The 12,715-nt window shown below is 37.9% G+C and overlaps 1 protein-coding gene across 8 annotated transcripts; it reads left to right on the top strand.

Annotated features, from left to right (window-relative positions):
- Positions 1–770: 770 nt before the first annotated feature.
- Positions 771–12,457, top strand: Mi-2 (chromodomain-helicase-DNA-binding protein Mi-2 homolog). Of its 8 annotated transcripts, XM_076313209.1 has the most exons (22): positions 772–1,157; positions 3,170–3,261; positions 3,352–3,474; positions 3,568–3,861; positions 3,940–4,233; positions 4,309–4,563; positions 4,951–5,113; positions 5,217–5,402; positions 5,485–5,674; positions 5,754–6,136; positions 6,214–6,383; positions 6,452–6,677; positions 6,762–8,306; positions 8,384–8,652; positions 8,733–8,824; positions 8,882–9,086; positions 9,178–9,447; positions 9,522–9,800; positions 9,872–10,119; positions 10,212–10,497; positions 10,596–10,905; positions 10,976–12,457. In XM_076313209.1, the coding sequence occupies exons 1-22, from the start codon at positions 1,121–1,123 to the stop codon at positions 10,978–10,980; spliced, it is 5,922 nt and encodes a 1,973-aa protein (XP_076169324.1). In that variant the 5' UTR covers positions 772–1,120; the 3' UTR covers positions 10,981–12,457. The 8 variants fall into 8 exon arrangements, with proteins under 8 accessions (XP_076169322.1, XP_076169324.1, XP_076169325.1 ...); XM_076313207.1 differs by lacking the exon at positions 10,976–12,457 and having other exon boundaries at positions 771–1,157; positions 10,596–10,913; XM_076313210.1 differs by lacking the exon at positions 10,976–12,457 and having other exon boundaries at positions 5,754–6,127; positions 10,596–10,913.
- The last annotated feature ends 258 nt before the right edge of the window (positions 12,458–12,715 follow it).

Raw genomic sequence — 12,715 nt, forward strand, 5'->3', positions numbered from 1 at the left:
GGGGGGAAATAAAAAGAATTCTATCTCATCTATAGTACAATTATAATAATTCCTCAATGATTATAACAAATACAAGTGTATGCAACGGGAGTTCTCAATTGTTTTATATAATGGTTCCTTTTCAAAATTCGATTCAATTTGTTAAATTATACATATCGCTAAGAAAATATAAATTATAAATAGAATAAAATAAAGTATCAAAAAGGACATCGATGTTACTATTCTTCTTTTTACAGCAACAAAATGTCAAAATATTCTTTTAATTTGTACTTATAATAGTCACAAAATTGTTGCGTGCATGTATATATAATTAACAAATTATAATAATTATAATTTTAAACATATGAAAAATTAATTTGTTTATTGGTAATTTATCGACCCTCGGATAAATTGATCGGCCAGGTTGGGAACCCCTGCTTTACTCTGGCTGTAAAACATTTTATTCGAGCATAATTATACTCTACGAAAATCTACATTTTTCATGATTGGGACTTAAATATATTCTAAATCAAATTATGTATATGTTAACAAGGAGAATAGAAAAAAGGAAAAGTATACAGATATAAAAAAAAGATATAAACCGACGTAATGAGTAATTATGTCGCACAGAAATCCATCGCCATTGAGGAAAAGAGATTTTTTCAAAAACTAAACATTTTTTGAAACCTATGGATTGCACGGAGGAATGAGGGGCGAGGGTGAAAAAAAGAAATAAATGCAAGACGGTAGATCCATTCGCGTACATTCAGCTACAGAGCACGCTGTAACGGGCTGTGCGAGGGGACACGGTGGCGAGTAGAGGCATAGCGGGGAAGAAACGAACTCTCTCACGGGCGGAGAGGGGAGTTAAAATCAGCGAGTGCTGAGGGAGGGGGAGGAACGAGAAGAACTGACGAATCGCGTGAGAGAAGAAGTGTACGGCAGTAGGTGCACATCGGTGCACGTACGCGAGACGAAGTGACGGCACGCCGAAATTGAAAGAAACGCAAGAGAGCGTCGAGCCACGAACGCGAGCCTCGTTTAATGTCGCTTTAATTTCCGCACTGTGTTTCCTCTCCGGTGAGAGCGATATCGCGGTGGTATTCGAAAGCGTTGATTATCCATCCCGTGGTCTTGGAGCATGGCGTCTGACGAGGAGGTGGACGAGAGCTTCGCGGGTAAGTGCACGGCCACTCGGTCATGAATACTACCGGAAAGTTGTGTCCTCGAGCACGCAGGACGCGCGCTTTTCGTACGATGGCTGCCATGTCAATCGGTCCTTTTGTAGTTTTCCACGCTCTGTTATTTCATTGTTGCGCGTTTTACCGCGATTTCTGACTGGCTTTGCTTAAGTTCAGTGTCACACTACGGGAAATTTGTCGAAGTTTGATCACAATTTATGAAGATTCGATCCTTCTAGATGAAAAAAAAGCCAACCTTCGATTGTCAAATAATTCAAGCCTTCAATAACGATGCTTTTGATAGACGATAATCGCGACACGATAAATCCTCATGCAAACGTAGCGAAATAAGCGTTCGAGTATAGGTTATTGTTTACGTCTAATAGTTCGACGGAAATCACATGGTTCTCGGTCTTTCGTCAATGCTAAATCACTGTCAACGTTTAATATCGAATCTCTGTAAGAATTAAATTTCAAATCGTGACATTGTAATCATACTGTTAACCAAGATTTTTCTAAAACACTCCCTAAATGCTTCGCGCTATTTTCAAAGGGTTCCTTACATAATTAGTACTTAATGAATACTCCATGAACGATGCATCGTATAATTGATTTTGTATATTCGATATGGATGAATTTCTTTTTTCGTTGCGTTTAACGTTAAAAATTAGAAAATGCGCATTGTTTTGTCGTATGAAGCGTATTGAAACACGATTTTAATCTACTTTGACCATTTCGTTCACGAACAATATATTTCGATATTTGCAAGGATCATCTCAGAAATTGAAACGTTTTTAATTTCTGTTCCAGCGAAATTTTAAAGCAATTTCGCAACGTTTGCTTCGGTTTTCGAACATCTGGCGTGGCTGTGTGTGCGTGCACCACTGTCCGCATGCACACACGAAGTCCTTGTTCTCTCACACAAATGTGCTGTGTAGCGCGCACATACACACACAGAGGCGCGCGTGGAGAGAACGCATGTTCTAGGACTTGTTAAATATTTTATGCATGTCCTATAATCAAAAGATGATGACTTCGTCAACGGCCCTTTTCTGTGTCCAAAAATGATGCACACGTGCTTCGAATCCCGCGACAATGTCACGAATATAAAATATAGACAACCAATGTGGTGTGAGCCCTTTCGAAGAAAATGGCGGACGCACACTCGTACAAAGCATTCGCTGAATTGGCGGATTAGTCCGAAATAATTTGTTCATGCGGACTAATTTGATGTTAATATTGGTGTTGTTTTCAAAACAATGTTTAGGCATACATAAACGATCGCTTTTGCTGAAAATAAAGAAAATTATAATGTGCTTATCAGTTTGATCATTCTTCTTGAATTAAAAAAAAGTCAGTTTCTTGTAAATGTTGCTATTGATTCGGCAATTATCAATACGACGCCGTTTCGTAAGTTGAGGCTTGGTCGAATGAAATTTCCTTTAGGTTTTGTTTTCTCTCTCTCTCTCTCTCTCTCTCTCTCTCTCTCTCTCTCTCTTATACACTCACTCTCTCTCATTCACACACAACGATTTCAAATTGTTTTTTAACGGGCTCATGACCGTGAAAAAAGTCAAGGTCATATTACTTAATCTTCGATTAAAATTTATTGAATTTTGTGGAAAAATGTTCAATTGTCAAGAATTATTTTCGTATCGCGCGTAGTAGAAAGATAGGCGATGAATGATGATTTTCCTGACTATTTCACGCGTAATGTTTGTACACATATGTAAAATAAATACGATGTTTTTGTATTAAATTACTGCTAACACACAATATAATTAATCTGTGGGTTATTAATCTTATCTGATGCATTTTCTAATAAACCTATATTGTAATAAATATAAATATTCATTTTATGTGAGTCAGAAGCAGACAGTCATGATTTAATATCAGTTTTATGGTGTACATAATTGCATTGTAAAAGTATTGAAAGTTGTAGAAAATATTAAAGTATTTTGTTCAACATATGTTTTATATTATATTATTTTTGTATATTTTACTTTTAGGAGAAGACGATTTAGATGAAACCGGAGGACAAGTCTCAAATGTCAATCAACAAGTAGATGGTTCATCTGATGCAGAAGAATCTCAGAGACTAGTGAGTATTTTCTGTATGAACTAAATTCATATACTCCAGTAAGTTTGTGAAATAATATTACAATTGTTTTAAAAATATTTTTCAATTTAGGAGGAAGACGATGATTATGAGCCAGAGGAACGGAAAAAGAAAAAAGGGAAAAAACGTAAAGCTCGTAGTGAGGACAAGAAGGGAAAAAAGAAGAAAAAGAAGAAAAAATCTGATTCTGGAGATGTAATTATCCTCCATAATTTAATATTGAATCGATGATTAGATCAATACTATAGCGCACTAATTTTCTACTTTTTTTTTTTATTTAAATTATAGGAAAGTGATTTTGGAGGTGGTGGTGAAGCAGGTGATGTAGCTGGAGAAGACAGTGATTATGCGGGAAATAGAAAAAGTAGAAAATCTTCGTCGAGAAAGTCGTCCAGTCACACTGCACCGGCTCCTCCAAGCCAGGAACCTGCAACAGGAATGCCAACCATTGAGGAAGTTTGTAATACCTTTGGATTGACTGATGTACAGATTGAATATACTGATGCAGACTTCCAGAATTTAACAACATATAAATTATTTCAACAACATGTCAGACCACTTCTAGCAAAGGAGAATCCTAAAGTAAATTTTTTTATTTTTGTAAGCATTGGACATAAGAGAAATTATTCTTTTGCTCATTTTGGTGCTTTATGTGTTTAGGTTCCAATGTCAAAACTAATGATGTTGGTAGCTGCCAAATGGAGAGACTTCTCTGAATTGAATCCACATACACAACCAGATGCGGATGTATCGTCTGCGAATGTGGATGAAGATAGTAGAAACTCGAGAGCAAATCGTAGTGGTGCGGTGCAGGAAGGTGAAGATGAGGAGGACGATGATGAAGATAGCGATAGGAAACGGAAATCAAGGGGATCTAGGGCAAAGAAAGGGAAAAAAGCTTCCAAAGTACCGACACTTAAGATAAAACTTGGAAAACGTAAACGAGGAAGTTCGGTAATTCAAATTTGACATACAAAAATCACTTGGTAATTTTTTTCGTTTTTGTTGATCATGAATGTTACTATTTAGGACGAAGAAGCAGAAGGTAGCGGAGCCGGTACTGATAGAGACTCTGATATGGAGTTTGAACAAATGCTAGCTGACGCGGAAGAACCTTCGGGTACTGATGGAACAAACAAAGGGAATGCTGAAGAAAATGGAGTGGAACCACCTGCAGAACCACCCGTCCGTAGGAAGGCAAAAACTAAAATTGGTAACAAAACTAAAAAGAAGAAAAAGACGAAGACTACATCTAAATTTCCGGATGGAGAAGAAGGTCTTCAGGTAATTCAAAATATATTTGTTGAATAATTGCTTACTTTTATTCTAATGATGTACATCATTTCACTAAAAGAATGTATATATTTTAATAAGTAGATTTTAACTGTTTTTGAGTGCCGTGCGAAGTGATTGCATTTCTATTGTTTAGTTCCTAAAAATGCCAGTCTGTTGAGTCAAAGTGACTGTACCCTTGGATTTTGCAAATCCTATAGGAAATAAGAAAGGCACAATCGCACTGCTTGGCATTTTTCGGTCGAATTACTGTGAAGATTCGGGACGCTCAAACAATTCATATAATTACATTATACAACTCTTTTTATTAAGCATTTAAAACTTTTTAACAAAATATCTCCGTTGTTTTTAACAATATTTATCTTCATGCACACGCAGACTGATCACCAGGATTATTGTGAAGTTTGTCAACAAGGTGGAGAAATTATATTGTGCGACACCTGCCCTAGAGCGTACCACTTGGTATGTTTAGAGCCAGAGTTGGAAGAAACGCCTGAAGGAAAATGGAGTTGTCCTCACTGCGAAGGAGAAGGTATTGCAGGTACCTTCCTCATGATCCTACACCTATTATCCCACCCACCATATTGAAATAAAGAGAAGAAAAACAACGAATGATTTTATTAAATTCTCAATTTTATTTTCAGGTGCAGCGGAAGATGATGATGAACACATGGAATTCTGTAGAATATGCAAAGATGGTGGTGAATTACTATGCTGTGATAGCTGTACTAGCGCGTATCACACACATTGTTTAAACCCACCGCTCTCAGAAATTCCTGATGGTGACTGGAAGTGTCCCAGATGTTCTTGTCCACCTTTACGTGGAAAGGGTATGTCCATATTACACAGTGTAACTTAAGATAAGTATATAAAGGTTCATGTTCAGTTTTCTTTATTTCTTTTTCTTGGTAGTTGCGAAGATTTTAACATGGAGGTGGAAGGATTGTCCAGAAACACCATCGGAAGAACCTTCTACAAGCAAAGCAGCACCTAAGCAACGTAAGATACGCGAGTTTTTCGTGAAATGGGCGGATATGTCGTATTGGCATTGTGACTGGATTACAGAATTGCAGCTTGACGTTTTTCATCCTCTTATGTTCAGGTATGGTGTCGATTGAATAAATAATAATGCATATGACCTATTTCGTTGTGATTGTTATAGATTTTTGTACATGTCGTAGGAATTATTCGCGAAAATATGACATGGATGAACCTCCAAAATTGGAAGAACCATTAGACGAAAGTGATTCTCGCGTGAAACGATTAAAAGAACAGGACGGTGCTACGAACAGGGACGAGTATAATTTAGAAGAACGATTCTATCGTTACGGAGTTCGGCCAGAATGGCTTGTCGTGCACCGAGTAATTAATCATCGGTTATCAAGGGACGGCAGGGCAACATATCTCGTTAAATGGAGAGAATTAGGATACGATCAAGCCACATGGGAGGATGAACACGAAGATATTCCGGGTCTGAAACAGGCCATCGAGTATTACTTAGATCTCAGAGCGGCGAACTGTTGCGATGGTAGCTCCTCTCGCAAGGGCAAGAAGGGTGAGAAGAGTCGGTTAATTTGTTTTTCTTTTCTTTTGAAATCGCAGTTGAAACAGACCGCAACAGTAACCATATGTGGTATTTAGGTAAAGGCAAAAAGTCCAAGACCCGTGAACTTATCGATGACGAAGAGAGGACACCTAAACGGTACACACCGCCACCCGACAAACCTACGACTGATCTCAAGAAAAAGTATGAGCGACAGCCAGAGTACTTAGATCAGACTGGAATGCAATTACATCCCTATCAATTAGAAGTATGTGTAAAGTCATGAAATTATCTCAATGTTAATAAAGAATATTCTATACTCCCATTATTTTACAGGGTTTGAATTGGTTGAGATATTCTTGGGGTCAAGGTATAGACACAATTTTGGCGGACGAGATGGGTCTGGGAAAAACTATCCAAACTATCACTTTTCTATACTCATTGTATAAGGAAGGTCATTGCAAAGGACCTTTTCTTGTCTCTGTTCCTTTGTCGACTATTATTAATTGGGAGCGTGAGTTTGAAACTTGGGCACCTGACTTTTATTGCGTCACCTATGTCGGTTAGTGAATGAAAACAAAAATACTCCTTATGAAAATGTGTGTTACTTAATTTTACGATTGATTGTATTTTACATTAATTCTAGGCGACAAAGATAGTCGTATTGTGATACGAGAGAATGAATTATCCTTTGAAGAGGGTGCTGTACGTGGTGGTCGAGCGTCGAAAATTCGATCGTCTCAAATCAAATTCAACGTATTGCTCACCAGTTACGAACTTATTTCTATTGACTCTGCATGTCTAGGATCAATAGATTGGGCTGTATTAGTAGTGGACGAAGCGCACAGACTGAAATCTAATCAGTCAAAGTTCTTCAGATTATTGGCATCTTATAATATTGCGTACAAGTTATTATTAACTGGTACTCCACTGCAGAATAACCTGGAAGAACTTTTCCATCTGTTAAACTTCCTATGCCGTGACAAGTTCAATGACTTGGCCGCGTTCCAAAATGAATTTGCTGATATCTCGAAAGAAGAACAAGTAAAGAAATTGCACGAGTTGCTTGGACCTCACATGCTGAGGAGATTGAAGGCTGACGTATTAAAAAATATGCCAAGTAAGTCGGAGTTCATCGTTCGCGTTGAATTGTCTCCCATGCAAAAGAAATATTACAAGTACATTTTGACAAGGAACTTCGAAGCGTTGAATCCCAAGGGAGGTGGTCAACAAGTATCATTGTTAAATATTATGATGGACCTCAAGAAGTGTTGTAACCATCCGTACTTATTCCCAGCTGCATCTCAAGAGGCACCAACCGCGCCTAACGGAAGTTATGAAACTTCCGCGTTGATTAAAGCAGCTGGAAAACTGGTGCTTCTGAGTAAAATGTTGAAGAGATTGAGAGATGGTGGTCATAGAGTACTGATTTTCTCTCAAATGACAAAGATGTTGGATATCCTTGAGGACTATTTGGAAGGAGAGGGTTACAAGTATGAAAGAATTGATGGTAACATCACAGGGGCACAACGACAAGAGGCTATAGACAGATTCAACGCTCCTGGCGCGCAACAATTCGTTTTCTTGCTCTCCACTCGTGCTGGTGGTCTAGGCATAAACTTGGCGACTGCCGACACTGTCATCATTTACGATTCTGATTGGAATCCACATAATGATATTCAAGCATTCAGTAGAGCTCACAGAATTGGTCAAGCGAACAAAGTTATGATCTACAGATTTGTCACCCGCAACTCTGTCGAAGAGCGAGTAACACAAGTAGCAAAACGTAAAATGATGCTTACACATTTGGTCGTTAGACCCGGAATGGGTGGGAAAGGCGCTAATTTCAGCAAACAGGAACTCGACGACATTTTAAGATTTGGTACCGAAGAATTGTTTAAGGAGGAAGAAGGCAAAGAGGATGAAGCCATTCATTACGACGACAAAGCTGTCGCTGAATTGTTAGACAGAAGCAAGGAAGGTATAGAGCAGAAAGAGAACTGGGCCAACGAATACTTAAGTTCCTTCAAGGTTGCATCTTACGTGACTAAAGAAGGCGAAACTGAAGAAGAGGCAGACACAGAAATCATAAAACAAGAAGCTGAGAATACAGATCCTGCTTATTGGATCAAACTGTTAAGACATCATTACGAACAGCAACAAGAAGATATTGCTAGAACTCTTGGAAAAGGTGTGTTATATTTCTCGTGCAAACTATTGTTCTTCGTGTATACACAGATAGTTTTAAAAAATGCTATTTAATTACAGGTAAACGAGTACGTAAACAGGTGAATTACAATGACGGAGTAGTAACTGGAGATCAAGGAACAAGAGACGATCAACCCTGGCAGGAAAATTTATCCGATTATAATAGCGATTTCAGTGCACCAAGTGATGACGACAAAGAGGATGATGATTTTGATGAAAAGGGTGACGGAGATTTGTTATCTCGCAGAAGCAGGAGAAGATTAGAGAGGAGGGACGAAAAGGATCGACCTTTGCCGCCATTACTTGCTCGAGTAAATGGAAACATCGAAGTATGGTTTATGTTAATTTTTCTGTATTTTAATAGTCTATGAAACACAGTAATATTAATGCGATAAATTTTCTCGTTTAGGTATTGGGTTTTAATGCCAGACAAAGAAAGGCATTCCTCAACGCGATTATGCGTTATGGCATGCCACCACAGGATGCATTCAACTCTCAGTGGTTAGTCACTCACTGAGAACATGATCGTCGATCAGTCAATTTAAAGTTCTGTTAAAGTATATTGTCGCATTTTAGGCTGGTACGGGATCTACGTGGTAAATCGGAGAAGAACTTTAAGGCGTACGTTTCATTGTTCATGCGACACCTCTGCGAACCGGGCGCTGATAACGCTGAGACGTTTGCGGATGGTGTGCCAAGAGAGGGTCTCAGTAGACAACATGTCTTAACGAGAATCGGCGTGATGTCCTTGATCAGAAAGAAAGTACGTGTGCAAATACATTATTAATAATTTTATTTTCAAATAATTGGTTTCTTTTCCGCGATTGAGCTTGTAAAGAATTTTCTCTTTATAGGTACAAGAATTTGAGCATATAAACGGATATTATTCGATGCCCGAGATGATTCGAAAGCCAGTTGAACCTGTAAAACTAGAAAGCGGGGGAGACGGAGCAACCGGAACTAGCAGTACCAGCGCAACACCAGCTACCTCGAACGCGCCTAGTCCAAGTCCTGCTGCAACTCCTACTCCAACTTCTCTTAGTACCGTGACCAGTGAAACCAGTAAAGCGAATGTAGATGCATCTGAAACAAAAGAATGCAAAGAGGAACAGAAGGATAAGGAAGTTTGTATCCGTGACAATGCAATATGAATACAACGTTTAAAGTAGATTTAGAAATAAACAAATATATTTTTCAGAGTACTGAAAGGAAGGATGTTAAAGAGGAATTGAAGGATTCTAAGGAGGAAGAGGAGAACATTGCCGAGAAGGATAAAGACAAGGAAGATGCAAAGAAAGAGGAGGACAACGAGACCGAAGGAGCAGAGAAAGAGAAAGATAAATCGGATATGAAGGATGAGAAATCGGTGACGAAACATGATGAAAAGACGGAGAGTAATGAAAACAAACCGAAACAAGATTCTGAAGAAGATGTTGTTATTGTTAAAGACGATGAGGAAGAAACTGAAAAGCGAGAGGTATTTGTCAATTTACTGATGTAGAATTATCAAATTAACTTCGGACGTAATCTTTAATTTTATATTTACAGGACAAAGACAACAAGGAGAAGGATGTAAAGGACTGTGATTCAGAGGTGATAAAGCCTAAACGTAAGTTCATGTTTAACATTGCCGATGGTGGATTTACGGAATTGCACACGTTATGGCTAAACGAGGAGAAAGCTGCGGTACCTGGTCGTGAATATGAGATATGGCACCGAAGACACGACTACTGGCTATTAGCTGGTATTGTTACACATGGCTATGGTCGCTGGCAGGACATCCAGAATGATATCAGGTAACAAATATCAATAATAAAAGTGGAATGTCCTATTTTGGATCTTTCTTTAATCAATTAATTTTAACCTTCATTTTTATTGTTTTCTACAGGTTCGCGATAATAAACGAACCTTTCAAAATGGATGTGGGCAAGGGTAACTTTTTAGAAATAAAAAATAAATTCTTGGCTCGACGCTTCAAACTATTGGAACAGGCGTTAGTGATAGAGGAGCAATTGAGAAGAGCCGCGTACCTGAACCTAACGCAGGACCCTAACCACCCTGCGATGAGTCTGAATGCGAGATTCGCCGAAGTCGAGTGCCTTGCTGAATCGCATCAACATCTTAGCAAAGAAAGCCTTGCCGGCAATAAACCAGCGAATGCTGTGTTACATAAGGTAACGTAAAATGTTGGATAATTCGTCTTTCTTTTAACTTAAAACATAATTATGTCGGACATTTTTTTTTTTGTTTTGTTTTAAATTGTTCATTGTAGGTACTAAATCAGTTGGAAGAGCTTCTATCCGATATGAAATCGGATGTGAGCCGTTTACCAGCAACTCTAGCTCGCATTCCACCTGTTGCTCAAAGACTTCAAATGTCCGAGAGATCGATATTGAGCCGATTGGCAGCCACAGCACCGGGTGGTAGTAGTTCTCAATCGGGTCAAGCGGCTCTGCTGGCACAGCAATTCCCTGCTGGTTTCTCCGGTGGACAATTGCCAGCTACTTTCGCGGGTGCGGCCAATTTCGGTAATTTCAGACCGCAATACTCAGTACCGGGTCAACCACCACAAGGTTTTACAGGTTCGTAACGACGGTTATTATTAGTTACCGTGACATGAATAATTACTTATTAACGTAATTTATGTTTCAGCTTGAAGAGCAAAAAGTTGACGAACGGTGGCTCAAACAACAAAATTCAAAATGGCGCAGATTGCACCACCTTGACACGCAATCGTGTAGTGCTGTATTATGTTTCATAAATTACGATTTTTAGCTGAATTTTCATTAGAGAGAAGACGCTAAGGTTTAAAAGAGTAACAAAAAGACAAACATATATGCGTGCGCGCGTAATATTTTACGTCTAAATTTTACATTATTCCCTGTATTTATTACGTATACAATCGGCGATTAGCATCGAAGTTTTCGTGTCTTTTTTGTATTTATACATACGGTCTTTGTAGAAGCAGCGTAAATTATTTTCTTAAGCTGTATTAAGAGCATGATTTCTATTTCTTCATTGACCGGTGTATCACAAACGTAACGATAAGTACATTTTACTTAAACAAAAAAAGCTTATTTAAGAAACGAATAGTTTTACATCGTGGAATCACGTGTGCAGTTTATCGTAAGATAGGCTGATTCGGACGGTCGTTCGCATAATTTATTAGCAACGTTTCGTTTTTATTTCTGTTTCTCTTCGACACAGAAAAGACTCGGTTTAGTTGAATTTGCGAAATCAGCGATTTGTATTTAAATCGCTTACTCGCACGGACTATCGAGAACTGACAACAGAGTATGATTGATGAACAATGGCAATCATTTTAGTTAAGACTGACGTTGCATATTATATTCAAGAGAATTCATTTTTGTACACGATACACGCTACTGTAATGCATGGGTTTATATGAATAAGAACTCGATGGTGAGGTTCTTTACTTTTTGTTTGATTTTTCTAAACAAATCACGGATACTGAATGTACGAACTACGGAGAGCAATGGCACAAAAAGTCTGTTTGATACTTAAATAATGCAACGATGCACACGGTACATGAACTATAATATATTACATATACGTAATTCGATTTCGCAGGGATCGGTTGTTTTACTCCGAACTCATGAGAGCAGCACCGTCAAGGTAAATAGGACTTAGGTTCGAATTTGATATAATCTTTGTACATACTGTCGTTACATTCTACTCGCACCATATGTCAGAACACACACACACACACACACACACACACGAGTATCATAGTAATTCATAAGGCCGGAAGCGCGCGACACACCCCATGCATTATGCTAGTAAAAAGCGACTAAATGTAATTACGAGACAGAAAAACCATTAACCGGTCTTTGAGTAAGCATATTAACTGTTCAATCTTTTCTACCCCGGATTCGAAAACACTAGAGCATTTTTCATTTTCGTCTTAACCGATTTTGCCAAATATTGTGTTGGCACATGGTAAGTTTTTAAGGGTAATTTTAGGATTTAGCTAAGGAATTTAAACGAAAGTGTGGAAAGAGTGAAAGAAAGGGAGAGTGAGTGATAAAAGTAAAATGTAAGTCAAACCACGGAAAATCGTTTGTTGTATGTATTAATTCTGCTGGAATAAATTAATAATAATTAGAAACTAAAGTTAGTATGTTGAGTTTTTTTGCCTTATACTTTTTAGTAAATTATGAACTTTTTAAAACTAAAGCATATAAATGAACTTATTGATTTTCCTACAAAATATTTTAAAAATTATACAAAAATCTTTTTATCATTTCATTAAAGTTTAACAGATGGACTGTGATAAAAACAGATTGTATATTTTACAGTTCGTACAGATATTTTCAAAATACAATTGAAGTAGAAAATACACTTAATTACAAATGTTTAAAAAATAAACAA

This window comes from Ptiloglossa arizonensis, chromosome 5, assembly GCF_051014685.1.
Source record: "Ptiloglossa arizonensis isolate GNS036 chromosome 5, iyPtiAriz1_principal, whole genome shotgun sequence".
Taxonomy (NCBI): Eukaryota; Metazoa; Arthropoda; class Insecta; order Hymenoptera; family Colletidae; genus Ptiloglossa; species Ptiloglossa arizonensis.

Excerpts from the sequence above, each read along its gene's own strand:
- Mi-2 (XM_076313207.1), top strand. The coding sequence starts at position 1,121 with ATGGCGTCTGACGAGGAGGTGGACGAGAGCTTCGCGG. Across the intron at positions 6,678-6,761 it reads TTATTGCGTCACCTATGTCG|GCGACAAAGATAGTCGTATT; the intron begins GTTAGTGAATGA and ends CATTAATTCTAG. Across the intron at positions 10,120-10,211 it reads GACATCCAGAATGATATCAG|GTTCGCGATAATAAACGAAC; the intron begins GTAACAAATATC and ends TGTTTTCTACAG.